Source organism: Squalius cephalus (assembly GCF_949319135.1).
Source record: "Squalius cephalus genome assembly, chromosome: 20".
Classification (NCBI taxonomy): Eukaryota; Metazoa; Chordata; class Actinopteri; order Cypriniformes; family Leuciscidae; genus Squalius; species Squalius cephalus.
In genome coordinates, this window is record NC_137141.1 from 14,659,667 (window position 1) to 14,685,491 (window position 25,825).

Below are 25,825 nucleotides of genomic sequence, written 5' to 3' on the forward strand. Positions count from 1 at the left end.
TCTAGCTCTTTCCCATTGGTCAGTAGGCGGGGCCTGAGCTGCAACGCTAGCCAGCTGATCGCTTTTTTCTCGCTCTAGAGTTTGCTTTTCTTAGCTCGGAGGGAGCTGCTTTGCAGAGATTGGGGGACTCTGTCGTTTTTTCAAATAATTTGTTTTCCACATCTTGCTTTTGGACATCCAAGAATTTACGTTAAAGTTTATTCCGTAGGATAAGAACTCAGGGCAGCCTGTAGTTTTTCATTTTCAGCTCATATGTCATTTGTAATTAAGTTTGACGTTTTTAAATTTCTTATGATTTCTAAACGTCTGCACGAAAAGTTTCATGGAAAAGGAAAACGATAGAACGTTTTGGATAAGTCGGCGTGATAGCGAGCATCCAGGCGATATGTTGTTTTTACTAGAAAACCAGGTCAGTGTCAGTGTTTGGACGGACTCCTCCTCCTCCTCTTCATCATCCTCCTCCGCCGAGCTGATCCAGGCTGCGGTTCCCCCGTCCGTGGAGCTCGGTCTCACGGTTCTTTACACAGTTTTGTATTCGCTCCTGTTCGTGTTTGTTTACCTGCAGCTCTGGTTGATTCTGCGCTACGGATACAAGCGCTTCAGCTACCAGAGTGTTTTTCTCTTTCTCTGTTTGCTCTGGTCGGCTTTGAGGACGACACTCTTCTCTTTCTACTTTAAAAATGTTGTTCAAGCAAACCAGCTTCAGCCTTTGCCGTTCTGGCTCCTGTATTGTTTTCCAGTCTGCCTGCAGTTCTTCACATTGTGTCTGCTCAACCTTTATTTTGCTCAGGTAAGTCCTACTTTGCTGTTTCCCATTGAATTGAATTTGTTTTTGTATTACACAACATCTAAATGCGTCTTTATGTGGGCTGATTATCTAATTAGCATGTTAAATCAATGTAATCTGTTATACAGAGATAAAACGAATCCTTTTGCATTCATGTTGAATGCAATTTCCATGCAACTCACATCTAAGTGGGTCCCTCCCACCAAATGTGTTTACTTCATCTGACTGACTTCATGCTGTTGCAATTGAAAGCATCATCACACTGTCAAACATATTATGTTGTTTAAAAAAATTCAGAGACATTCATCATCATGTTCATGATACTGGGACAAGAGCGCAGCTGGAGGTCATCAGTTTCTGTTCAAGTCCCTCTGCTTGGCCACAACAGAGCAGTTCACAGGACACTCTGAATGAGGTCTATTATTGCCACTTTTGGTCCATCCTTCCACCCTTTGTGAAGTCTTGGCCGTCTGTGAATGCATAACCTTATCATGCAGGGGATGAAATATTGTTAATCTCCTCTCCGAAGCTTTGTGCACTGGAGGACAGAACATTACAGGTCCTTATTCTATGCTGGAAAAATAACAACTACTTAGTTCACACAAAAATTACACTAACACTATTCAGCACCTAAGCTGTTGTATTTAATTTATTCTGTACACCACAAAAAGAGAGGTTTAGAAGTGGGTCCACGCTGCTCTTTTCCATACAGAGAAAGTGAATGGTGACGTAGGGCTGTCAAGCTCCAAAAAAAAAACCACCATAAAATGAACATAATAGTAGTCAGTCAGTATGAGTACAGCGTGCTATATCCCAAGTCTTCTGATGCCATATGATGGATTTATGATAGAAACAGAACAAAATGGTTGAGTTCCTGTTGCTCAAACAGTACGACATGCCATTTGCAACGTCGTGGGTTTGATTCCCAGTCTCCCAATATAAGTTGCTTTCGATAAAAAATGCATAATATAAATACAAAATTGAAGTCGTTTTATGCTTAAAAAAATTCCTCCGATGTAGCTCTAAAATCTCATTTGCGATTTGAATATGGATTTGTTTTCAAAATCGGACGTGAGATGTCTCTGTGTTTTTCATTCATTTTCTTTTTATGAAAAAGAGAAGTGTCATTCTGCTAAACTTCTCCTTTTTTTTCTCAAAAACAAAAGAAGATATTTTGAAGAATGTTGGAAACCAACATTTTGGTTGAACTATCCCTTTAAATATCTCATGAAGCAGAGGAAAGTTTTTATAAAGTACTGTTGCTCTGGAGGTCTTGTTTTCTCTTAAAAGATCAAGGCTGAAAAGATCCTTAATATGTTTGAGCATGTTATTAATACGCCCTTTGAAGGCTAATTTATTAATTTTTTTGTCTGTGCAAGTCAAAAGACAGAACCACCTCATTTACGGTGAAATATTTTTTTAACTCTATTTTGCAAGTGTATATGAGATTCTCATTATTATTCATGTCCCAAACTCAACAAATGTGTGCTTTGCCCTTTCCGTTCTGTCCGACATGACCCCGGCTGATATTAATCTAACCTTGCTTATATTGCATTTTATTTCACCCGCAGTCAGCACAAAGAGCTGTGGCACAATCAAACCTGACTGACAAGCGCTGCAGTCCTGTTAGATTTATTGACAGCTTTGTTTTATGCAACCACCATTTATGCATGTCTGCAGCCTTTCCCCTTACACCCACATTAAGTTGCAGAGGGTTGCTTGAGAGAGCTGGCCTTTGTGCGTATTACTCGGGAGCTATTTGAGATGTGGGCATCGTGCAGACACTGCCTGAACACTGCGAGTTGGCATTTGAAGGTGCGAGCCAATCAGAAGCACCTGCTGCAAAAGCATTACATCACCCTGCTCAGTCCTGTGCTATTCCAGGCACAACAAAAGGGGTGTGCAGCATTCTGCTCTAAGAACAGCAAACGCACAGACAAAGACGGCAAGCACCCTGACTTCCAAATGTCAGCCAAAAACAAAAATCCCATCGGCGGGGTACTGTACCCCGCACGGGGTACGTATCCGAGTGGTTTGTTTGTGCATGCTGTGCACGACACGCACGGTAATGACCACTATTAGTGGTCACTATAGTGCGATTGATGTTAGTTGCTGCAAAAACGGGTTAGCTGTATATACTTTTGGAAGGTTACCTCATTCAAATCACTGATTTGGAAGGGAAATGCTGCATTATATACAGTATCTTATCTGTGCTGTTAAAAAAACAAAGTCATTTCATGCCAAGTAAGACATGTTCCTGGATCAACATCTTTTGTTAATCCTGGAACGACATTCCTGTGTAAAAACATAGTCCTAACCATATCCCTGCCTCTACACCTTATAGGTACACAAGTGAGGGTGCATATTGGTACCTAAAAAGAACAAAAGTGTACCTTTTAAAAAGGTACTGCCCCAGTGACAGCTTTTGTACCTTTTTTTCCTGAGTGTAAAGCTAACCCTACTCATAACTTATCCTTAAAATCAGATGGAAATGAAAGGTGAATAAGAATGGTGTAGAAGCTACTGTAAGCCTAAACTTGACAGAAACCGTAAACCTATCCCTCAAATCAAGGATGTTGTTCCAGGAACATGTTTTACTCGGTGAAATCACATTGATACACGTATTTGCAAACATATAGGTTTTTTCCAAAATGTGTGCTGGAACTCAAAATGTCGGTAGTTGTTTTTCACAGCCAGAATGCAGAGAAAATGCGAGCTCTTTAGGGGACTTAAAAATCGCAACACTGTAAAATACGCATGAAATCCTTTGCAAGTATTGTCATATTTCAGTTTTCACTTCTGTTCTTCCTGTGTCATCCTGTTCCCTGAGGTGGTACCAAAGTGATGACCAATTATTTTTTTTCAAATTACACTTTCAGCAACTCTCGTGCGTGGAGGAAACACATTAAAGGCGTGTGTGTACCGTTGTTAACTGTTTACTTGAAGCAGAAACTCCCTTGTGAAAAGCATGTGTGATTTCTGCATGTAGGTGTGTGAGAGTAATGCATCACATGAGACCTCATCAGCAAAGCTCTGCAAAAGAGAAGAGATGGGCCCATTTTTCACCCTTGTATGTTTTTTGCTGTTGGTGCAGTTGGTGGCACACTGTCGGCAGTTTTTGGTGCTGCCCGGGCGTTATTTTAAACATTATTTCACAAGAATGTTCCAGGTAAAGAAAAAGGAAAATTGACATCTGTGACATGCTTTCGATTACTTAAGGCAATCATTTTGACTTGTCTCGTTTTATAAAAATGACCAAAAGTCCTGTTGAGGGTAATGCCCTTGAGAGACAATAAAAGTATATGGGCCAAGGCGTCCTGGAGGGTTTAAAAACAGAAATGTGCAGCTTGTAGTTTTGTTTAAGCACGTATCTTAGTTTTTCTATTTAATAATAGCACTTCTGGCATTAACACTTCTGAACGCTGATTTTTCTATATGCAGTCAGTCAAAAAAAATTGTCTATGTAAGATTTTTTTTTTTAATCTTTTGAAAGCTTTTGGCTTTTGAAAGAAATTTTGTATGCTAACCAAGGCTGCTTTTATTAGATACAACACAGTGTTGGGAACACACACACACACACACACACACACACACACATACACATACACATACACATACACATACACATACACATACACACACACACACACACACAAGGGTATATTTCAGTCACAACTAAAACAAAAAAGTGTTATAAAACAGTGCAATGTGAAGTTTTACTGTACAGTTGCATAAATTTGCTTATTTAATCCAATTTTTTCTCTATTATTCAATACAGTTTTGAAAGAATGACATATCCTTGACGTTGCTAATGTCAGACCTTACTCAATATCTGTCTGTCATCTGTTGACCATAAAAGTTTGTTAAAGCATGACATTTCTTCACATTTATCACGTCAAACCACTCATTGACGGCCTGTTTCTGCAGCCGTGTGATCCCGGAGAGTCTTATTAATTCAGTTTGCTAAGGAATCTTTATAATGGTCAGCCAAATGTTGGCATCGCCCCCGCTCAGCTCCATTACAGCTTACTGGAATGTTGTTTTCTTATTCCCCACACACCCTCTCAGCGTTTTTGTCCTTGTAAACCATCCCTAGATATGCAAGTTTGGTATAGATCATTATGATATTAGGCGGACTGTTGTTTACACTCCTCCATTGCTTCTTTACTCATATTTGGGACTAAGTCACATGATCGGGATTGGTAACCGAACCGTGCCACATTATTTGTTCAACAAACTTAAGCACCTGTTAGAGTTGTTCATTGGCTGGTCCTTATTGGAATGGATCACATTTTGCCCTTTGACAGCTGACTTGGAGAGGTTTATGCTGGAATTTGTTTTCCCCTAATGGTTTTAGCAGTTGTGCTGTTGTGTTAGGAGAGGTTAGGATGGCTGTTGTTAATCTGTAACTAGGCCACAGATTCTTTGGCAGGGATATCTAGGTTCTGTAGACCTGCTTGTCTTGTAAAGGGAAGATGTGGATCGCGAGGACAGTCCACAAGAGCGTTGAAGGAAAACAGTCATTTAATCCTCCTGCTCCCTAAATTAGCTGCTTGTTTGTTCCTGGAAAATACAGTTGTTGTTTCTCTACATAAGTGGGCTGAATTTGACTCTTATATTATGTCAGTATCTTAAAGGGGCCATGTCGTACTTTTTGCAGTGTTTTTCCCTGACACCCACTAGTTAGTCAAGGTATCTTGTAACAAGTTAACTTATTTTTGCATAAATATTCATGTACACTACCGTTCAAAAGTTTTGGGTTGGTAAGTTTTTTTTTTTTTAAGAGAAGTCTCTTATGCCGATATACAGTAAAAAAAAATACAGTAATATTGTGCAATTTTATGAGGATTTAAACAAAACGTTTTCTATTTTAATCTATTTTTAAAAAAAGGATCACATGATCCTTCAGAAATCATTCTAATATGCTGATTTGATGCTCAAGAAACATGTTAAAAACGGTTAATATTTTTGTGAAAACTGTGATGCATTTTTTAAAAATTTCGAATAGAAAATTTTAATAAAGCATTTATTTAAAATAATAAAAAACAATTAAATGAGAAAGTGTTTACAAAAAAAATTTAGAAAAAAAATGCTCACCCCAAACTTTTGAACGGTAGTGCAATCTCACATTTGTATGTCATTTTGGGCAACATGGTCTGCTAAATGAATAAAATGTACATTTTAGGACTACATTAGCATATTAAATAGTCTTAAAGCTATTCCAAGGCACAAAACTCCTTGTGGAGTTATAAATGACTTTATTAAATTAATTTAAATTATCCTGAATGTTTTATTATATACAGATTTTTTTGTGTGCCAAAGCTAGCGTGACATCACGTGAAAGCGTAACCCATATGATTTCAGTTACCACAGCATGTTTATTCACACTTTTTGTCAATGCTTTTTCTGTGAAAGTGTGTGTTTGCTGGCTACAGATGTTATACAAGGGTTTGTGTTATGGACATGTAAAGTATGACTCACTTGGCATGGGCTTCAAACTCGCATAATTTCTGCTCCCCAAACACGCACTTTCCCGCTTGAACGGTCGCAAGCTAATCAGAATCAAATAGATAGGGGGAATGATTGTCCCAAGGGTTGCCAAACAGGATTTTGTAAGACTAAAAGAGTCTATTTGAGTGTTTTTGTTTTATTATCTGGGCTTAAGTGTAGTGGTCATACTGTTCAATAAGTCCAGTGGTTTTGTGCTGCTTTTATTGTGGAATTGGGTGTGTATTGGTAAAGCATGCATGTGCAGTCTGGAAATGAAGTTGGCGTGCCTTAACCTGAAAGCTGTTTGCACTCCTGTTGTCCTGGGTAGCCTGAAGTTTGACTGTCAGCGTAGTCTGGTCCCACTTAAAGGCTATCTGACATTGAAATTGACCAGCTATACAATTCGCCATTACAGGATGGGTAAATCTGAAGAAGAAAAAATGCACTGGTAAATCATGATTGATTATGACATAAAAAGTTGAATTTATCACAAAAAGTAATTATTACACAGAAATGTTAGGTTTTTATGCCATAGTTATGACTTTTTATGTCATAATCATAATTATCTCATAATTATGACGTAGTATCTCATTTCAACTTTTTATCTCTCCATGACTTTTGACACTTTTGACTTTTTATGTGATAATAATGATATACCACGGCATAATTTGTTCCCATAGAAATTGGACTCATAACTCTGAGAGCAGAACATTTACTTGTTGCTAAATGTCTCAAATAAGGCTTTTGAATATCTTTACATTTTGATAATATGATAATGATAGTTATTTTTCGGAAGCAGTCCTTGACTTGTAGCAGCTTAAAAACCTACTTTTTCCTGGCACGATCCTGAACTTATCCAGCTTGGCTCGGAAATTGTTGATACTGAATGGATTAGTTTGGTTGACTATTAACCATCCCAATGAGTCTTACTGAGTGTGTAGGCCTGTTTATTTATTTTGACCTGCTTTGACTTCACACAGGATACAGAACCTCCATCACTCACATGTGTTCAAGTGAGGGCTCTAGTACGTAGCAATCTTGTACAAAAACAAGTATTAAACAGATCAGAGGGAAGCGTTCCAGATTTGTTTCCCAGTGTAGGTAGATGAATCACTGGTTTTAAACTTCCTTGGGGTCCTCTTGACATGAGGCACTGAAGGGGAACGTGTGTGTTTGTAGGGTTGTGTTCTGATTACCGAGGAGGAAAACAGGAAATTATGTGTTCAAACATGTAAACATGTCAGAAGTCCTCAGTGTCCATTCAGATAAAAGCTTTCATTCTCTTTGGTTTGGTAAATCAGACATATGCACTGAACAGTTTTGTAGGGCCAATTTACATTAAATTATATATATATACATTTAAACTGTGTGTGTGTAGCCTGTATTTGTGTGCAATTTTTGGAGCAATGGACTCAAATAAATAATATAAATATAAAAATGTACAAAATTAATAAAGGACATTAATATTATATCATAAAACAAGCTATTTTTCTTGCTAGGTTAATTTTATATTATATATAATTGTGGAATAAATCTTTTTGGTTTTAGTTCTCAAGCATCATGCGTATAGCGATATCATTCCACACCATCAGTAAAAGAGGAAGAAGTCACAAAGTCTCATGACACCGAACCGCAGCATTATGCATTTTCAAAAGCATGACTCAGTTTGATGTGGAAGTCTTATTATGGTAAAAATACATTTAAGGAACTGAGACAAATGTCTGCACCTGGGTCACAGAAAGGGCTTAAATATCAGTCCTCTGAGAAGACTGCTGCCTGCTTCCTTTTTTTTTCTTGTCTTTTTTATGTGACTGGCCGAAAGTTGCTGCCGTGCGTGTGTGTGCGCCTGTGCGTGTGCGTGTGCATGTGCTTATAGAAGTCATGAGTTCACATTTTATGCCAAACAAAACATGTCTGTCTTAGCTCAGAATACAGGCCTATCCTTATTTGTTTGCTCCCTTTTCTTTTTCACTTTTTTGTTCAACTTTATTTTAATTTTATTTAAATAAATAATAGAAATCATTAAAAAATATATTTTATATTGAACACTCTCAGGAAAAAAAAGTACAAAAGCTATCGCTGGGGCGGTACTCTTTCAAAAAGTAAATGTATGCTTTAAGTACACATGTAATTTTAGGTAGCCTACTAATATTCACCCTTAAGGGTTAAATGAGGGACAAAGGTGTTCCTTTTGAAAGGGTACTGCCCCAGTGACCGTTTTTGTATAAAAAAAATAAAACATAAAAAAAAGATACTGAGAGTGAATACTGGCCCTACATGTTACCAGAATATCAAAGCTCTCAGGGCTCTTTTGACTTGGACCAGTAAGTATGGGGTTAGAATTGTTGTATTATTCCAAATAGATTGAGATTTACAAATAAAAGAGATTCACAAAAAATAATCAAATTCACAAATAAATAGATTAACAATAAATGTAAAGAGTTTCTCACACACACAAAAAATCACAAATTAATAAAATTAGTTTTTTTTTTTTTCTACAGATGTGTTTAATATCACAAACACAACTCTGCCTGGCCTTCATAAGGCCCATAAAATTGGTACAGTAAAAGATGTTTCAAATTTGGTTTTCTTTAGACCATAATACTGTGTATCAAGCCAAGCCACAGTATTATATTTTATGAGCCTTTGAGTGCTTTACATCTCTGTTATGGCAACAACGCGTTATGGAAGAGTCACATTATTCAAGATGGAACAGAAAAGCATCAATAAGTAGCTGACTAATGAATAACTGGATTCAACCTCGTGATAAACATGCGAGTTTGTGTAATAGGTGAAATTACTGTCCTATACAACAGCCAGCAGCGCTTCCCACTTCTTCATTTAAGCAATTTTAATGACGCTTATGAGCACATGACCTGCTCCATGGATCTAATGATTTATAGAGCATTAAAAATCGTATTTTAAACATTAAATACTGTACATGTATTACGATTCCCTTTGTTTGTAGAGATAAAGGTGGGTTCTTATTAAACGTGTGACAGGGTGTTGTTGCATTCCAAAGAGATCATGCATTTAAAAGTGAAATACCCAGCAGACCAGCGGTATGCATCATTTTTGATTAAAACACTTGATCACACAAATAATATTACATATGAAACAGACTTAATAATTTACTGTAAGTTACTGACAGCATCCAAAATAAATGCAAAGATGTATACTCTTATACTGTTACATCACTGATGGTCATTTGGCCTCATATTTGGTATTACATATGATATTATGTCCTATATTATATTATATATAATCCTGAGTTTATCCAATTCACCAATGATGGAAATATAAAGAAGCCTTAAACTCCAGTAATCTTCAGGAAACGAGGTGTTTTAACCACACAAAGAGACCATAGAAATATAGTTCCTTTTAGGGGTGCAAAATGAATCTGTTCCTGTGAATCTGATTGTAAAGCAAATCGTGATTGGTTGTTGCGAGAACTTGCTATGATTGGTCAGCGCAATGTGGCCGTTATCTGATTGGCTTGAGTAAACAGTGGGTAGAGTCCACTTATTCATGGATTTATCTGCACGACTTTGAAGTGTTTCAAAATCCACAAATGCTTGCAGGGATCCACAAACGCACAAAAAGTGATCCACAAATGCACAGAAAGCGTTTCACCAATGAATGCCAGGGAGAGTTGTGTTTTTGACATAAAACACATTTGTATTTTAACATTTTATTTAATCTATTTATTTGTGAATTTGATTAATTTCTGCGAATCTCTTTACAATTATATTTGTGAATCTTAATTTTAATTATTTGGAATAATGAAACAATTCTAACCCCATAATTAAGCAATTAACTGGCAACCATCCAGCAACCCCATAGCAGCACACTAACAACCACTTAGATCACCCTAGCAACTGCATTGCAATACTAGGGCATTGTGATTTATTACTTTTACACTGGACTTTCTTTCTGAGAATGTAAAAAATCTACTTTTTTAGTTATTCTTTTTTCCTATGACTTGTACCTTTCTCCACCTTGTAACAAACAAATTGCTATATCAAATCTGTTTGGAGGCAGTGCGGAGTGTGTTGACCTTGTTTTTGCATGTAAGACTGCTTTGGGGTGTGGAGCTCAGAGCAGAAAGATAGGAGCTTTTAATGCTGCCTTTTCTCTGTGAAAGCACTGCGCTCGGGGCAACACGGGTCCCTTGAGCCTATCGCTCTCTCGTGAGATGACGAAACATGAGGTGCAGTTTGTGTGTTTATTTTTGCAAGTCTTCTATAACTCAGAATCATGCTGTGCTGTGGTGTCTCGGTGCAGTCTGCACTGCGTCTGCTGTCAGGGAGACACATGAGGATGACACACATCAACATGCACAATTCATACACAACACAAGTGTCAACCACTGCACCTTTTATCTCTTCTGATTTCCTTGTTAAATTAGTCATATTTTGCATTTTGTGCATTTGATTTTTTTTTTTCTTTGAAGGTCAGTAAAAAATTTCAAATTCACCCTAAATTGTGACATTTTCCACCCTCTTTGGCTGTTTTTGATACTGTACGTTTAAGATTTACACTAGCGTTCAAATTTAAACATCAAGGATGCATTAAAGTAATAAAAAAGTGACTGTAAAGACTTTTAAAATGTTACAAAAGTAACTTGAAACTTGAAGCTTCCATTTCAAATAAATACATTTTATATTCATTAAAGAATCCTGAAAAAAATGAATAATTTATCAAGCACAACTGTTTTCAACATTGATAATAAGAAATACTTGAGCAGAAAAACGTCATATTATTATGATTTCTGAAGGATCATGTGACACTGAAGACAAGTAATGATGCTGAAATTTCAGCTTTGATCACAGGAATAAATTGCATTTTAAAATATATTAAAACACTGTAAAAAATTTGTAACCCTCCCAAATCAAAAATTTCAAGTGACCGATAACATCTAAATTTTTCAATTGGCCCAAGTGAAATTCTGTAAATTTAATTTTATAAATTACAGAATTTCACTTGGGCTGATTGAAAAATTTAGATGTTATCGGTCACTTGAAATTTTTGATTTGGGAGGGTTAGAAATTTTTTACAGTGAATGAATTAATATATTAATTAATTAATAGTTATTTAATTTGGAATGATATTTTTTTGATTATTATTTTCACTGTATTTTTGATCAAATCAAAATTTACCGACCCCAAACTTTTAAACCTCTGCACCAGCATGTTTCACACAGGATAGTGGCTGAATACTGTAAAAAGAAATAGATATCTAAAAGTGAATGGCCTTATGTTAATGTGCTTTATGGTTGTGATGACATAACCATGATTTCTGAATGACCCATTTTTGTAGCTAAATTATATAGGTGGAAGAGAGAGAGAGAGGGAGCTTTGCGATATGAACATTAGCATGTCTGAATAGTACTTTTATTTTGAAAGAGTAGGGAAATCTTGTTTATTGTTGCCCCTTTTAATTTTACTTCCATTTAATAGGATATTTGTACATTTTAATTCAGTGCATGATTGAATATATGATTAATTTTAAAGTAAGTTTATTATTTCTTCATGAAACCTTCAAATTCATTCTAAGTCATTGCAGATGCCCACTGCCCTTGTGCATATACAAACAACACAGCATCTGTTCTCCATTTGCTCATGTGCCGCCACTGATGGCTGTCAAACGCAGCCTGTCGGACGGGTGTCGTAGTCCAGTGAATGGAGGCATCTGCACTGTCCTGGTGTGTTCAGCTGTTTTACACCCGAGTTCTCTCGATAGTCATGAGCAATGCTGCTTTGGTTACACAGACGTCCATTTTTGCTGTAACTCTTGCTGGTTTGCTGTGAGACTTCTGGGATTTTTACAGAGATCATTTGGCACTTGTCCTTCTCATTTTGGTCTCGGTCTGAGATCATTTGGCGTTTGTCCTTCTCATTTTGGTCTACAATCTGAGAGTCCTTTGTTGCATTTCATCAATCATGTATCTTCTAGAGAAGAGTGGAGTCAGGGCTATGATCCTACATATGTGTGATCAGGAATGTAGACATGACGTGTGAGTTTTCACTGTTGTTTCTTAAATGAAGGAACCTAGTAAATTCCCATTATCCCTTGCCTTATTGTCACTGTGACCAAGATCATTCCATGCATCGGTACTTATGTTTTGTGTCACAAATATTCAATTTTTATGACCTAATTGGAAGCATTTCTGTTGAAATGTTTTGTGAAAGTGCCATAGATTGTAAATCACAAAAGTGTACAGGTCACCATCATGCGTGGAGTCTTTGAAATGATTTAAAGCAAACTGAAATTTGTAAATGTTAAAAAGTCTAGAGTCACCATGAAATCAAAACAGACAATGCTAGCTATTTATGGAATATTGCAGTATTTATTATAAATGATTTATCTGTGGACATCATTATTCTTTACTTCATGTGTGTAATTTTTAATCAAAATAACTTCCCCTCCATCACGTAGTGACATCTCTTGAGATAACAGCGATAGCAAACCACAATGATCCAATGAAAAGATTATCGCAATTTCCTTTTCTTTTTGACTTTAATGTGAAATTATATTTAACTAGAGCTGCACGATAAATCGTTAAAAGATCGCAATCTCGATTCAAACACCCACGCGATCTTATTTCTAAATAACAACGATTCGACTAAACCTTTGACATGTACGATCACAGCGAACATTCAGATCTGTGTTGGACGCTGCTGCTGATCCAGAGAGAGCAGTTGTCATTTATAGGAATGGAAAAGCTTCCCAAACAGTCTTTTCAACCACACAGTATCACTATTTCTTTCTTAATAATTCAACTCATCACACAGACATACCGGGATAAAAGCGTATAGTTTGGATATAAACACTGATGTAGGCTATAGTTACATTCTTACACCAGTAGGTGGCAACAAGTGACTTAAAAATGTATTTGTCATTGAATCATTCAAGAGATTCATTCAAAACCATTGATTCATCCAGATTAAACAAGTGAAGTCTTTATGAACGAGTCATTGAATCATTCATTCAAATGGATTTAAAAAACAAAATAGTTTAAATTAATTAAATATTTTTAAATAGACTGCAGCAATTAACATTTTGTCAGAACCTCTCGTAAAAATATATATATTTATTAAAAGTTGTCTGTTCAGAATTGTGGGAGAATCATGATCTCTATTTAAACAAACAAAAAAATCGTGATTTCTCAATTCATCCAGAATCGTACAGCTCTATATTTAAATCTTTGGAGTGCCGACAAGCAGCAGTAGTTTAGTCAACTAGTCGACTACATAGGGTGCCATGGTTGTTTTTGGATAGTGTTATGAGTTGTCATAACAGGGAAAAAACAGAAGTGCTAGATTTTGCAGAATGATGTGCAGATTGCTTTTTCACTTTCTAAATGTTCTTTAAAGTTGATTATAATCAATAAAGGGATTTTAATAATGAATCCTTTTTCATCTCATTTGAAGTCTAACTTTGAAACATGAAACCCAGACCTTTTCAATGTGCAGGTGCAGAAAGCAACTGGTGAGGTCATTTCCTTTTCCTGTTCCAGCTGCCGTCTACTGTTGTGGTTTATAATGTACAGAATTTAATATGACAAAGCTTAAAGAAAGCCTTCAATGGCCAATCATTACTTTGAAGTATGCGGACATGCGTGTGCTCAACTTCATACACTATCGGTCAAAGTTTGGGATCTGTAATTATTTAAATGTTTTTGAATGAAGACTCTTACTCAACAAGGCTGCATTTATTTGATCAATAGTAAAACAGTAGTATTGTGAAATACTATTACAATTTATTCCTGTGATGCAAAGCTGAATTTTCAACAGCCATTTCTTCAGTCTTCAGTGTCACATGAAAACTGTGATTTAATTGTTTCAGGATTCTAGACATTTTAAAAGAACAGGCAGCCATTGCAATAGAAATATTTTATAACATTGTAAATGTGTTCACTGTCACTTTCAATCCATTTAATGCATCTTTGCTGAATAAAAGTATTAATTTCCTTCTTTTTTTTTTTTTACTTACTCTGACCCCTATCTTTTGAACTGTAGTGTATATGGCGCTACAGTACATCACTTGCTAATGGCCTTCATGTAGTTCACGTTTTGTGTGAAATACTTGAAGGCCAAGTCAGAGTGAAAACTGTCCGTGAACACTTATCAATGAAGGTTGTGCAAGCCTAGTTGTGCTTGCCTTGGGTTGACATTAGAGTTAGAGTTGCAAAGACCTTAGATAAAACCAATAACTTTCAGTGGTTATTGCGCTATGAGAATGTTTGCTTAACCAGGAGATGTTTCTGTTGAAATAAACTCAGAGAATGAGATACACCCTGGTCACCCTTATATTTGCTTTAGAACAAGCTAGTCATCACTTGGCCTGTGAGCAGGCTTGAAGTACAGATAGCAGAAGTTTCTTGGTGAAAGCAAGTTTTGTACTGATAAAACCTCTAGAGTTTGTCCTGGTCATGTTTGTAAGTAATAAAATCTTACTTTGTCCTCTTCCACAGGTGATTTTCAAAGCCAAAGCGAAGTATTCCCCAGAACTCAACAAGTACAAGTAAGAGACTTTCTTTCTTAGCTGTAAGTGCTGTGAATGAATTGGTTGCTTAGTGAGAAAGCACCCGTATGAACAATATGCTCTTTCTTTACATTTTCAAGTGCTTTAAACTGTTGTCACCCCTGAAATCTTGCACAACTTTCACTCAGGTTTTTTGTTATTATTATAGAGTGCTGTTTAGGATAGAGCGGTTTAGGAATTACGTACATTTCTAGGCCAATCCGGAAGTTAGCATCACTCTGGTTGCCTCGACAAAAACCCAATTGGATTTTTCCATTGTATTTTGGATTATTGCAAAAATAAGCTCTGTGACTAATGGGCCAGATTTACTCACAGCTTGCGCCAGCGCAAACCCTCTTTTGGCGTTAAAAAAGTACTGCCAGGAGTTACTAAAGACGCGGAGTGAAAAATTAGCGCTGAACAGGGTTATTTTTGCGGCTGACCTTATTGCATATGCATTTGTAAGAGTTTCCCTTTCAGACACACAATTTATGGGAGGAGAGTATTTAAATGAATCACACAAGGTGGTTTACTAAGGTTTGCGCTAGTCAGTTTACTGGTATTTTGCGCCATTATTTAACGCTCAAAAAAAGCATGTCTTAAACCAGACTCTAATTCGCGCTGCTCTTGGTTGATTGTGTTGGTCATTATGGAAATGATCTGACTGAGTCTGTGTTCTTTTATTTGCACGTCGTCAGAAGATCACGCGCAGAACTTTCCACTCCCATCGGCGCTATTTTGGAATTGCGCTCTCACGCTAATTCGCCCTGTTTAGTAAATCCGGCCCTATGATTCTTATTTATTTTATTCATCATGATAATCTTCACAAATTAACACCACTTTTATGAATTTTGAAGCCTAAATACAATCTGCCAAAGTCAAAAGCTAACGGTAGGCTATAAACGAACTACACCGCAGTCGCTCGAATTCAGCGTCATCACGATCATTAAGCCTTTTGTTTAAAAACTTTTTCCCTGAAAGTTTAAATTAGAATTGTCAGCAAGAGTGTGATTATAAACCTTATAAAAGTCAAAGTAGATGAATTTACCAATACAATTTGATGATGTTTAATGTCCCTGACAACCTCTGTAGTCCCATTTAGCCACAATGTTAGCAACTGCCTTTTACAAGACAAGTGAAAGCTTTAAAAAAAAAACACAAGTATGTATTACTGATGCATTTTATGTCGTAGAATAAAACATCTTGAACTTGTGATAACCAGAGACCTTATTTCAGGCATTTAACCAAAAACCCATTCAAAAACGGAACGGAGATTATGGAACCGGACTTGCTAAAATGATAACTCATTTCCAGGTTTTGGCCTACAAAAATATGTCATCCCTGCACCACTCTATTGGCATACTGTTGTCTATACACTACATTAATTTAAAGAGATAGTAAAAAAAAAAAAAATAATTTACTCAGCCATTTCAAACCTGTATGATTTCTTCTGTGGAACATTAGCAGAATGTTCATATTTCCATACAATGAAGGAATACTGAGCCTGTCAAGTTTCAAATACCAAAGCACCATGAAAGTTATAGCCGAAATTTGAGTCACTGATCACAAAACACAGTTTTTTTCAATTTTTTTTGTATAAATGTCGGTAACGTAACATGAATTAACAGTGAGCATACTTCCATGGTATTTATTAATCTTAGTTAATGTTAATCTCAACATTTACTAATACATTTTAAAATCAAAAGTTGTATCGGTTTACATTAGTTAATGCACTGTGAATTAACATGAACATTAACATGTTAGTAATAGATGTAAAAATATATATTAACATCTGTTAATGTTAACAAATGAGACATTAGTAAAGTGTTGCCTAAATGTTTTTACTGTCACTTTTAATTTCAACAAACCGGTTAATGGTGAAGGTTTTCTTTTATTTACACTGATTCTAATCATATGGCTTCAGATGTTTTGGACTAAAGCAAAGAATAAAATATTTTATGGTACTTTTATGTAGCCTTTTTTGTTTTGTCTGACAGCCCCACTACTTATTTACTCATCTTCCACACAAGAAAAGAAATCACACAGCTTTGGAACAACATAAGAGTGAATTTATTCTTTTGGGGTGAAATTAGAAGGATTTAGAAGCCTTTTTTCTATGGTTGAAAATATCAAAAGACTTTAAAGAAGTTTGAGCCAACTTTAAACAGACTTTCGTTTTTTTCTTTTTTTCTTTTGGAGCATTAATCTGATCTGTACAAATGGGGCTTTGATCAGGTGATTCGAGTCTGATGCTGAGTGAAAAGCTTGGAGATCAAATCCTCCCACCTTGTCCCGTCCCAGAGGCATGTGGTGGAGGAGAGGATTGACACATGACCCAGACTGAGCTAAGCAACGGCTTGACTGCGCTCGTCTCTTTATCGTCTTTGAGCTTTCACCTTGTATTGATTTTTTTCAATATGCTGTATTTTTGAGTGAATCAAAATATTGAGCATGAAGAATGATAGGACGAGGCTTGATTTGATTCCACATAAGAGGGTGAATTGAATTATTAATAATATAATTTTTCCATGTAACCAAAAAAAAAAAAAAAAAATGAAAGAAATCCATTACATTTTGATTAGATTATCAAAAATGAAAAAATGCATTCTTCATAATAAAGTGCACTGATGAATCGTGTCCAATGCGTGTAGGGATGTTTAGTCGGGTTAAAATGAAATAATTTAAATCTAATAATAAAAGGTAGATATTAAGGTTGTTCAAGACATGTTTCTTTCTGTAAAATAAATTTTCTCTCCACTCTCAATAGGGTGCCCCTGTGTCTAGGGTTTCTGCTGGCCGGTGTTTTTTTCTTGGTGGTGAACATGACGTGTGCCATGCTGGTTCAGGGTGATGCGGCTGAGAGTCAGGTGAAGGATGCCGTTCTGGCACGAGTGCTGGTTAACGACAGCCTCTTCGTTCTCTGTGCGATCTCACTCGCCATATGCATCTTCAAGATCGCTAAAATGTCTTCTGCAAATGTCTACCTGGAATCAAAGGTAAGTGAACAAGGGATGCTGTTTGGATTTTGAGATTTATATCAAGCATTTTTGTATTTGGATAATGGCTTGCTTCATACTTAACATGTTGTTGGTACGTACTTATACTCAGAAGTATGTGATTGTGGTTCAGAACAACAGTGCAGTGTTTTCAGTATGACAGTGCAATAACAGCTGATTGCTTACGAACGGTGTTGAAAAAGTAATTACTGTTTTGTCTTTGTGATTGCGATTTAGGGGACATCAGTATGCCAGGCCACAGCCATCGGGGCAGCAGTTATACTCCTCTACACTTCCAGAGCCTGTTATAACCTGGTTGTGGTGGCTCTTTCTCCTGAAGATCGGCCCAGCCCATTCAATTACGGCTGGTACAATGTATCTGACCAGGTACATTCTACATAACTCTATATATTATTATTGTTAATTCCCAGGGTCAGAATGAGGGGGGAAAATAAACTCAATTATGACTGTTAAAGCTTAAAAATGAAAGAAAATCATTCATAGATAGATAGATAGATAGATAGATAGATAGATAGATAGATCTACTCTGCAAGTGACATGCAATTTTATGTTATAAACAGATGGTGATACAGAGGCCAACATATCTAGCGTATCTTTATTGAAAAAACAACAAAGAATAAAAACGATGTATGATATGAACCCTTTAACAGTTATAAACTAAAGAATGCAAATTGTGCCTCTACAATTATACACTGCTGTTCATAAGTTTGTACTGGGGTCAGTACGTTTTTTTTTTTAGGAAATGAATACTTCTATTCAGCAAGGATGCATTAAAGTGACAGTAAAGACATTTATATTGCTAGAAAAGATTTCTATTTTTAAAAAATGCTGTTATTTTTAACTTTCTAATCATCTAAGAATCTAAAATAATGTTTCCACAAAAATATTAAGCAGCACAACTGTTTACAACACTGCTAATATAAGAAATGTTTCTTGATCAGCAAATCATCATATTAGAATGATTTCTGAAGGATCATGTGACACTGAAGACTGCCATCACAGGAATAAATTACATTTTAAAATGCATTAAAATAGAAAACATCTCTTTTAAATTGTAATAATATTTCACAAAATTACTCTTTTTACTGTATTTTTGATCTAATAAATCCACTCAAGTTGGTGAGCATAAAAGATTCTTTCAAAAACATAAAAAAATCCTTACCGACCCCAAACTTTTGAACGGAAGTGTATGAAGAAAGCATAACACTGATAAACCCTCATTGAACTTTAACTGTCCCAGATAAACAAGTCTAGTGTGGCACAGCTGTTTGAGTTAATAATCAATGTTCTTTTCACCTTAATATGAGATTTATGAAGTTATAATGCATTTATGTCTGTCATAGTTGCTAATTCTTGTGTGCCCTGATTTAGTACTGTATCCTTCAAGGGTTCGAGTCATTCTGTTGTGCGTGTGGTAGATTTGAAGTATTTTGGAGTATAATACATGCTGTGTAATGAATTTTAGATATGCTTTTTGTTGCATATTTACAAATGCAGTTTTGGTGTTTTATAAAAAGAGATGTTGTCTTCATTCATTCAAAATAAAGTAATTCAACATGGATTATGCTTCTTTGCGCACTGCAGAAACAATCCATTTGAGGGGATTTAGACGGATATGGGCTCTATGGGAGAAAGGTCTTTGTTTTGCTATAAATAGCCCGGGCAAGGCTTCTGTGCAGAAAGGACTGCTGCCTGGTGGTGACCTAGTTTGGGTTCACCTCTGAGACGGGCCGACAGGAGGCCGAGGTTCCCCTTCTCTGACTCAGCTGCATATGTTTGGGTGGCTGTCTGCTTGCTTATTCTTCATAAAGCCACTTTGTCTGTCCCATGCAAAGCTGTTGTCAGGATTTGTTTTTCGCTGTTTTGATGCTAGGCATCTAATTCTGGGATTGTATACATCCTGCTTTGTCCTGTGTTGTATTTTTGCAGATATTTGTGTCCATGATGATGTTTGTGCTTTTGTTTTTTTTGTAGGCCACTAGCTGTGCCGTGTTGTTGTCATTTTTAATGGTTGTGGAGTATGTGCATGGGCACTCTCTTCTAGGTTGGCATGCTTTTAGGGGAAAAACGGACTGCGATTTTTCTGATAAAAATTACGATTCAGATTTAAAATGCTGTGCTTGATTGACGGGCTGCACAATATGCCTAAACATTTTTATAATAATAATTATTATTTTATAATCATAAAGCTGCATAATTATGATAATTTTTTTATGCTTGTTAGTATTACTAAATAAAAATATTAAACAAAACAGGAAATTTTACTATTATTATATTTCACTGCAAAATATAACTCAAGTATTTAAGAAAAATATAATAATTAGGGCTGTCAAAAGATTAATCGCGATTAATCGCATCCAAAATAAAAGTTTGTGTTTACATAATATATGTGTGTGTACGGTGTATAATTATTTTCTATATATAAATACACACACATGCATGTATATATTTAAGAAATATTTGCACTGTATATATATATTTATATAGTTTATATTATATATAAATATTTTTTTTTTTATATATAAATAACACATTTTTCTTAAATGTATACATGCATGTGTGTGTATTTATATATACAAATTTAATTATACACAGTACACACACATATATTATTAAAAACAAACTTTTATTTTGGATGCGATTAATCGTGATTAATCTTTTGACAGCCCTAATAATAATACTAATAGTTTATTTTAAGTACAAATGTAAAATTACAGTGCTAAAATGTATGGCTTTCTTAATTTCTCTGTTTTCAAACAGTAAAAATTGAGCTTTTATTTTGACAGGAAGCACTTAAAGCTTCTTTTTTGTTGACACTTGTCATTACAAGTTTGGGAAGATGGTTGGTGCATGTTGCATTCCCAAATGTACATTATAATTTGATCAGTTCTGATTCATAACTGGTTAGCTAGAACAAGACAACACATCTTGATAATGTTGTTTTTGTAAAAATAAAAATACATAAATACATTTTTTTTAAAACTTGGTATAAGTCAGATTGCTTAGAAACACAATAGCACATGTATTTTCGTTTTTTTGTTTTTGTTTGTTTTAGTTTTAGTTTTAGTAATTTTTGAAATTCAACTTACTTATTTTATTCAAGTTAGTTGCCAAGCCAAAATAAAAATTTTCATTTTCATTTAGGAATTTTTCCATCCTTTATTTTATTTTATTTTATTTCTTAATTCCTAATTATTTTATTTCTATAATTCCAGTGAAGGAAAACTTTTAATTTTAGCTAGCAATAACAACCCCAGTGTCCACTCTGACTAAGGTCTATTGGCCTTTACAGTGCATCAATACATCAATATGGTTCTCAGTGTTTAAATTTGTCTTGCGTTGTGTTTGTGTCTCCAGGCGGATGCAGAGAAGATCAATGGGGAAGCCTATGTGGTCTTTGGGATCATCCTGTTCTTCTGGGAGTTGCTGCCCACCAGTCTGATGGTGTTGTTCTTCAGAGTGCAGCGGCCCAATCAGAACCTGGTGAAAGTCTAATCCTGTCTCACTTCTAAATCCGTCTGTCAATATCACAGCTGGACACTTACTCAATGACGAGAGCCTGAGATTGGCTTTTTAAGCCCCAATGGAGAGCTGTTTTCCTGTCAGATAGAATTAATTACTCATATGTCTGCCCCACTGAAAACAACATCACATGCTGCATTGCTGCTGTGTTGGGCCAATCATATGGTTTTATTTATATTTTGTATACATTGTTTCCGCAGACACCGGGCGGCATGATCAACAGTCACAGCTTTAGTTCCAGGGCGTATTTCTTTGACAACCCACGGCGCTATGATAGTGACGATGATCTGTCTAGAAACACAACTTCCCGAGGAGAGAGATGCAGGTGTGTTTAGTCAAATTTTATCTTTTTAAAAAGATAGGAGTGTTATAGTTACTTGCAGTTAAGAATATGACGTTATTAAAGGAAGGTTCATCTAAAAATTATTTACACAGTACAGGAGCCATCGGCCCCTTTTTTTTTTTTTAGACGTGAGTTTACTCACTTAACACTAAAGTTTATTTCTCAATAAACATTGTTGTTCAGAAGTGCTTCACTAAGTGCATTGTAAGTGTCTTGTATATAACAAATGGCCAGTAAGATTGATTAATGCAATTCTCACAGACCTAAAGCATTTTTTAATCTGACATGCACTGCTGTTTAAAGTTTGGGGTTGGTTTTAAATATATATATTTTTTTATACACCAAGGCTGCATTTATTTGATCAAAAATGCAGTAAAATAGTTATATTGTGAAATATTACAATTTAAAATAACTGTTGTGTACAGTATGTTAATATATTTTAAAATGTAATTTATTCCTGTGATGGCAAAGCTTGGTTAGCAACAATTACAGTGTCAATTTGGTGCTCAAGAAATATTTATTATTATTATCAGTTGAAAACAGTTGTGCTGCTTAATATTATTTGTGGAAACCATGATGCATTGTTTTCCAGAATTCTTTGATTAATAGAAAGAACAGTATTTATTTAATATAACTTTACTGTCACTTTTGATCAATTTAATGCCTCCTTGCTAAATAAAAGTGTTAATTTCTAAAAATGAATACTAATAATTTTTACTGCCCCCAAACTTTTGAACCTCTTACTCATGAGCAAGTTCAAGGCTGTTTCATGAATAACTCATTAAAAGGAACCAGTGGTAACACTTTGTTTTAGTGTTCTTGTTAAATGTGTTGCATGTTGTTACTATTAGTAACTACTAGTAATAATAGTTACATGCAACTAACCATAATCCTAATCCTAACCATAACCCTATAGTACATGTAGTTAATTAATATTACTCAGAACTTAAGTTAATAATTACACTGTAACAAGGACACCTTAAAATAAAGTGTAACCGAACCAGTTCATAAAAGTCATTTGTTTGCGAACAGCAATGATGACTTGCAAATGTTTATTTTTTGTTGCATTTGCGACCATTTTAGTTAGTCTTGGGGCCCCGACACGTCTTTACAAACCTGTATGACTTTCTGTTTTTAATTAACTATTACTTTAACTCTTTCCCCGCCAGCGTTTTTGAAAAAAGATGTCAGGCACCGTCAGCGTTTTTGATCATTTTCACAAAAATGTCATGGCCCCCAGAATGTTTTATTGTATGAATATCTGACCATGCAAGAACTCAAAAGAAATCAAAAGAAACAGACCCTCTCTGCTTTTAAACGTCAACAAAAAAGTTTTATTTTAGCTTAATGCATTATTTTTTTATTAACACTTGTATGTTGGTAAGTTTAATTGAAAAAAAGCAACATTTTGAGCAAAAAAGCTGAGAAAATCACGTTTTTCGAACGAATTCAGAACGATGATCAAAACATAGATGGAGTAGGTCGAGTCTTATCAACACCTCCAAAGCTTTCACAGTTATAGCTCGTCCTGGGTCGACATTTCATTCAATAGCATTCGGCAGTTATGATTATGCTTTTTATTGTTGATGATCGTGTTATTTTACATATGCATATGATTACGTATGATAACGTATTTTGATCAGGAGATTCTTTACTCTTTCAGAAGATGTGTAATAGCGCCACCTAGCGTCTAACTGCCCATTGACATCAAGAATGACAACTATAACGATAACTATATTAGCATCCACACCACCAGACGATATTGTTCCGTTTATTCTGAGCGCGCGCTGCAGTTTGCAGTTTGATTCTGATTGGCTGTCAATGTTTTTATCGTTCATAAGCTGGAAAAAAAATCGTTCTGCAAGTGATTTCAACAATATTGTTTCTCTGTGATGTCTTTATTATAGTTGTGGTGTGTGGTATCTGCTATTCTTTTCTATTTAGAACGATATCTCTATTGTTATAGTTATCATCCTTAGTGTGAACGGGCCTTACGTCTTAAGGTTCTGTTTTCCAGCAGTGTCCTGTCGTCCACGCCACAGACGGGCCCAAGTTGGTACGGCTCTATCCAGAGGAATGGCAGCCTTACGCCGATCCCTCACCTGCTGAACGGCCCCCAAACATCAACCGCACCTCTTCTCTTTGCCTATGGCAACAATCAGACCAACCAACACCACAATTACTATTCCACCCCTCAAAACTACTACTCAACCTCTCAGACACACTACACCACCCCTCAGAACTAATGTGGGATCGATCTAGTGTGAGGTTTGGCTCAGCCAGGACATCACTGAGCAGTGTTTTATGGTTGTCTTCCCCCTCAGTCGATTTATCTGCTCACATCCATGTGGCAGAAAATTTAAAGGGACAGTTCAAAGGTGATGGGGGGGGGGGGGCTTTATTTGGACCAAATGGACCAGATTTTCCTCTTTCTTCGATGATCTCATTTCCGAAAACCATTCATCCCATCACCTTTCCTTGGGTTCAGAATGTTGTCGCAATTGACTCTTAGGAGACTTCAGCACATGGACTCCCCTCTGTGAGTTGGGATGTACTTTTTGCACTTACTTTGGGCCTACATTTCATATTTGGATCAGTTGGAATAGGTGTAGGCCAGAATGTGATGGTGGTGAGGATTGTCAAATTTTTGGGGAGAATACTTTTTATATGTCTTCGTCTTTGAGAAACAGCACGACCCCCTAGTCCATCTGAGACATGCAAGTGAAAGAGGATTCTGGGTCCGTTGGTACTAGGACCAAACGTGCACTGTCATTCACGAAATCCACGTGTCTCTTTCTTGATTTCCTTTAACGTTTTTATTCTGTTGCCAAAGAGCCCGTGCTTAAATCCAGGCTTGATCCCTGAGCCTCTATGGTAGTAGATTTCCATGCTTCCCAAAGACAAAAAGACACCTGATTCCCACAATCCCTGGAACGACGACTGAGCCTTAGTGTATTCAAATGTACCAAGTGTGACTAACTCTACTTACATCCTCTAATATTTTGGTACTTGGCTTCTGAAGGACACTCTGAGGGCTTGTGGGTGAATTTACCCACCTATATCAGTAGTCGAAATCTAGTATATCATTTTCCAGGGAAGCCAGAAATGGTGCCGTCGTATGGTTTTCCTAGACGAAAACTTGTTGCACAAATTTAACGTTTGTATTGAACATGTTTCATAAGCTTTATATCATCATTCCTGTATAATTGTATTTCAGGAGCGTGATTGGCCAGCAATCGGTGCCCCATATCCAGCTTAAATGAAGCGGCCCTTTCCATTTCCCTGAAATGTAATTGTTTTGTGTTTTAGCAAAAAAAATGAAGCATATATTTTTTCTCACCTAATTTGCTGCTCCGTATGTTATGAGCTGTGTATAAGATATCAACAATCATTTGGCTGAAGCAATCATCAGATGTGGTGTAAATATGATGAATGTGCAGCTGTATGGTTGAAACGCCATTCGCACCTGCTCTATTGGATTTCTTTTTAAAATGCGTTATTTTAAATTGCGTCTTGCAGGATTTTGTGTATGCTGTACTAAACAAGTGGATGATTTTCATTGATTTGGACATTTTAAGTTGGCCTGCTTCCTTGCTTTCTGACAGCTGATGTGTAGCAAAGCTTTTCACTTATTAGCGAACATGAGCGTTAATTGATGGCAAGGTTGTGCGTTAAATTGAATGCTGATTGGGTTAATTTCCTGACAAACCACAGAAAGGATGGGGACGTGTATGAGCTGTAGGTTTGTTTTTATTTTTTATTAATTTATAAATGTAAGTCTGGTCTGTAAAATGTTACTGTGAAATCTGTCTTATCAACTCTTGAATCTAGCAAAAGAGCAAGTAAAGCCTTTTATTTTTTGTTTGAGGCCAATGAATGTAACTTGTTTACCCATGTTCATAGTTCATTAAAGATGTACACAAGCACTACCATAAAAAAATAAAGTTTTATTGCACTGTTTTAAAAGCAGGTTTGGTGTGATGTCTGGGTCATTTGGTGTAAAGAAGATTACAGAAAAGTAATGTTTTGTGTCTATTGCACAATCCTGGGCCAAAAAAAAAGTTTAAAAAAGAGAGAGAGGAAAAAAGGACCAAGCCAAAAATGGCTAAATATTTAGTGGTCTTTTTACAGTTTTAACCA

The 25,825-nt window shown here is 36.0% G+C and overlaps 1 protein-coding gene across 2 annotated transcripts; it reads left to right on the top strand.

The window, feature by feature from the left end:
- Positions 1-24: 24 nt before the first annotated feature.
- Positions 25-25,731, top strand: gpr137c (G protein-coupled receptor 137c). 2 transcript variants are annotated; one of them, XM_079853096.1, is made up of 7 exons: positions 25-790; positions 14,754-14,803; positions 17,571-17,799; positions 18,037-18,186; positions 21,178-21,303; positions 21,543-21,667; positions 23,703-25,731. In XM_079853096.1, the coding sequence occupies exons 1-7, from the start codon at positions 323-325 to the stop codon at positions 23,929-23,931; spliced, it is 1,377 nt and encodes a 458-aa protein (XP_079709222.1). In that variant the 5' UTR covers positions 25-322; the 3' UTR covers positions 23,932-25,731. The 2 variants fall into 2 exon arrangements, with proteins under 2 accessions (XP_079709222.1, XP_079709223.1); XM_079853097.1 differs by having other exon boundaries at positions 23,706-25,731.
- The last annotated feature ends 94 nt before the right edge of the window (positions 25,732-25,825 follow it).